The 1,948-nt window shown below is 41.4% G+C and overlaps 1 protein-coding gene across 1 annotated transcript in view; it reads left to right on the forward strand.

Annotated features, from left to right (window-relative positions):
• The window catches only part of DSCAM (Down syndrome cell adhesion molecule), a 237,084-nt gene that overhangs the window by 81,110 nt on the left and 154,026 nt on the right, over nucleotides 1-1,948 (forward strand). Inside the window, exon 3 of the mRNA XM_008577256.1 lies at nucleotides 1,498-1,694. Coding sequence (XP_008575478.1) covers nucleotides 1,498-1,694 — 197 coding nt within the window. The remainder of the gene's footprint in view (nucleotides 1-1,497; nucleotides 1,695-1,948) is intronic.

The raw sequence follows: 1,948 nt of genomic DNA on the forward strand, positions 1-1,948 counted from the left end.
GACCTTAGAAATGAGAGGGAGTCTTTCTTCCTGTGATTGGGGAAATGAAGTAAATAACAGATAAAAATATAAATTTGTTTTGGTTAGTTTTCAAAATCCTGCTAGTCCTTTTTGATAATTATCTTGCTCCTTTATCATGTTTTAAAACTATCTTTAAACATTTTATGCATAGTTATTTTAGAGGCTGTATCTGATAATTCTGTCATCTGGTATGCTTGGAGGGCTGGTTCTTAATCAAGGTGGATTGTTTTCACTTGTGTTTTATGGTTTTGGTCTGTGACCTCATGTTCAGCAGGGCTTTATCTGGAAGAATTCCAGTGGGCTTGGATGGAGGGCACGTTCTTCCAGAGTGTGTTTATTTTCTCCAGGTTCCTCAGGCCTTTTACCAAATGAGGATCAGCTCCATGTTCATTCTTTAGCATGAATTTGACTGCAGACCTAGGTTGAGTCAGGACAGTTATAAGTTCTCAAGTGAGACATTTTTTTCTATATTCATAACCCAGCCAAGGTGTTTTGCTTCTACCTTTAACATTTGTGAACTTACATTCTTATTTTTATTTGGGCGCGGGGGGGTGGGGGAAGGGTTATACAGAGCCCTTGGGGAAGGCTGGCTATGGAGGTCTCACTTTTTAACTCCCTACCTCTCATGTAGTCAAAGCACCAACATTACATTGCCTCCAGCTTTTTAGCATCCACTTTTGGTTTTGGCCCCTGGTTTTTCTCTCCCTTTCTTGTAAGCTTAATGTGCTTTTAAGGTATTTATTATATGCTACCCAGAATTTCTAGGTGGTTTGTGGAATGGGTGTGGGGTCTTTTGTCATCCATTGCCCAGAATAGAAGTCTAATTTTGAGGTGGCGAAAGAGAATTTGAGAAGTTTTACAAAGTTTTCCATTTTCTCAGTAAACTGCAGATGAGATTCTCTGCTGTGGGTTATGGAAAAAGAACAGTTTTGAGGTCTCCAAATGACTGATAAAGGTTTGCAAGGTTTATAACACTGGAGGAGATGGGGAGAATGAGAAGCAGTGACAGTGCCTGGCTGGCAACAGCAAGGACTCCACCTAAGTTGAATAATCATGAAGGTCTCGTGTCCATTGTTGAAAATGTGAGTTAGAAATGTGGAAAATTAAAGAGGGAAGAGCACAATTCCTAATGTTCAGTCTCTTTTCTAGACTAATGAACAAGTAAAAGCATTTTCCTGTGGGTTCTAGGGGACACAGGTCATGTCCCATTCCCCCGTGTGCTCTCGACAGGACTGGAAGACAACAACATCCCACGAGGAGAAAGCCACCTGGCCATGTCTGCCTGGGGCTCATTTGTCAAGTTTCATTTTTTTGCCACCTTCCCTTCAGTTTGCTCATGATTCTTGCTCAGAAGTTTCTTGAATTAATTTTATTTCAAAGAAGGATCTCTTTGAGCACGACTTCCCTGAGTATTTTGGTGGGGAAAAACAAGAGCTCTGCTTTGCTGAATAAGTTGTGTCCCTTTTGGTTTTTCAGTTCCTGCAATGATAACATCCTACCCAAATACTACCCTGGCCACGCAGGGTCAAAAGAAGGAGGTGAGCTGCACAGCCCATGGGGAGAAGCCCATTATCGTCCGCTGGGAGAAGGAGGACCGGATCATTAACCCCGAAATGGCTCGATATCTTGTGTCTACCAAGGAGGTGGGGGAGGAGGTGATCTCTACTCTGCAGGTAAAAGCATGATGAATACAATAGAATGGGATCTAACTTTACTGGAAAAATAAGCATGTCCTCTTACACAAATGGGTCGTGCGGATGATAAACAGCAAGTCATCTTTTGGGGACTTATTCATGAAGTGCCGTTTACCTCCCCTTCATACAGTGAAGCTACTGAACAACCTTCAAAAATAGCACTTTATGGTAAGTGCTATGAAGAATAGAATTACTACGAACATGACAGAAAACCAAACTGTAATAAAAAAAAA

This window comes from Galeopterus variegatus, unplaced genomic scaffold (assembly GCF_000696425.1).
Source record: "Galeopterus variegatus unplaced genomic scaffold, G_variegatus-3.0.2 Scaffold1470, whole genome shotgun sequence".
NCBI lineage: Eukaryota > Metazoa > Chordata > Mammalia > Dermoptera > Cynocephalidae > Galeopterus > Galeopterus variegatus.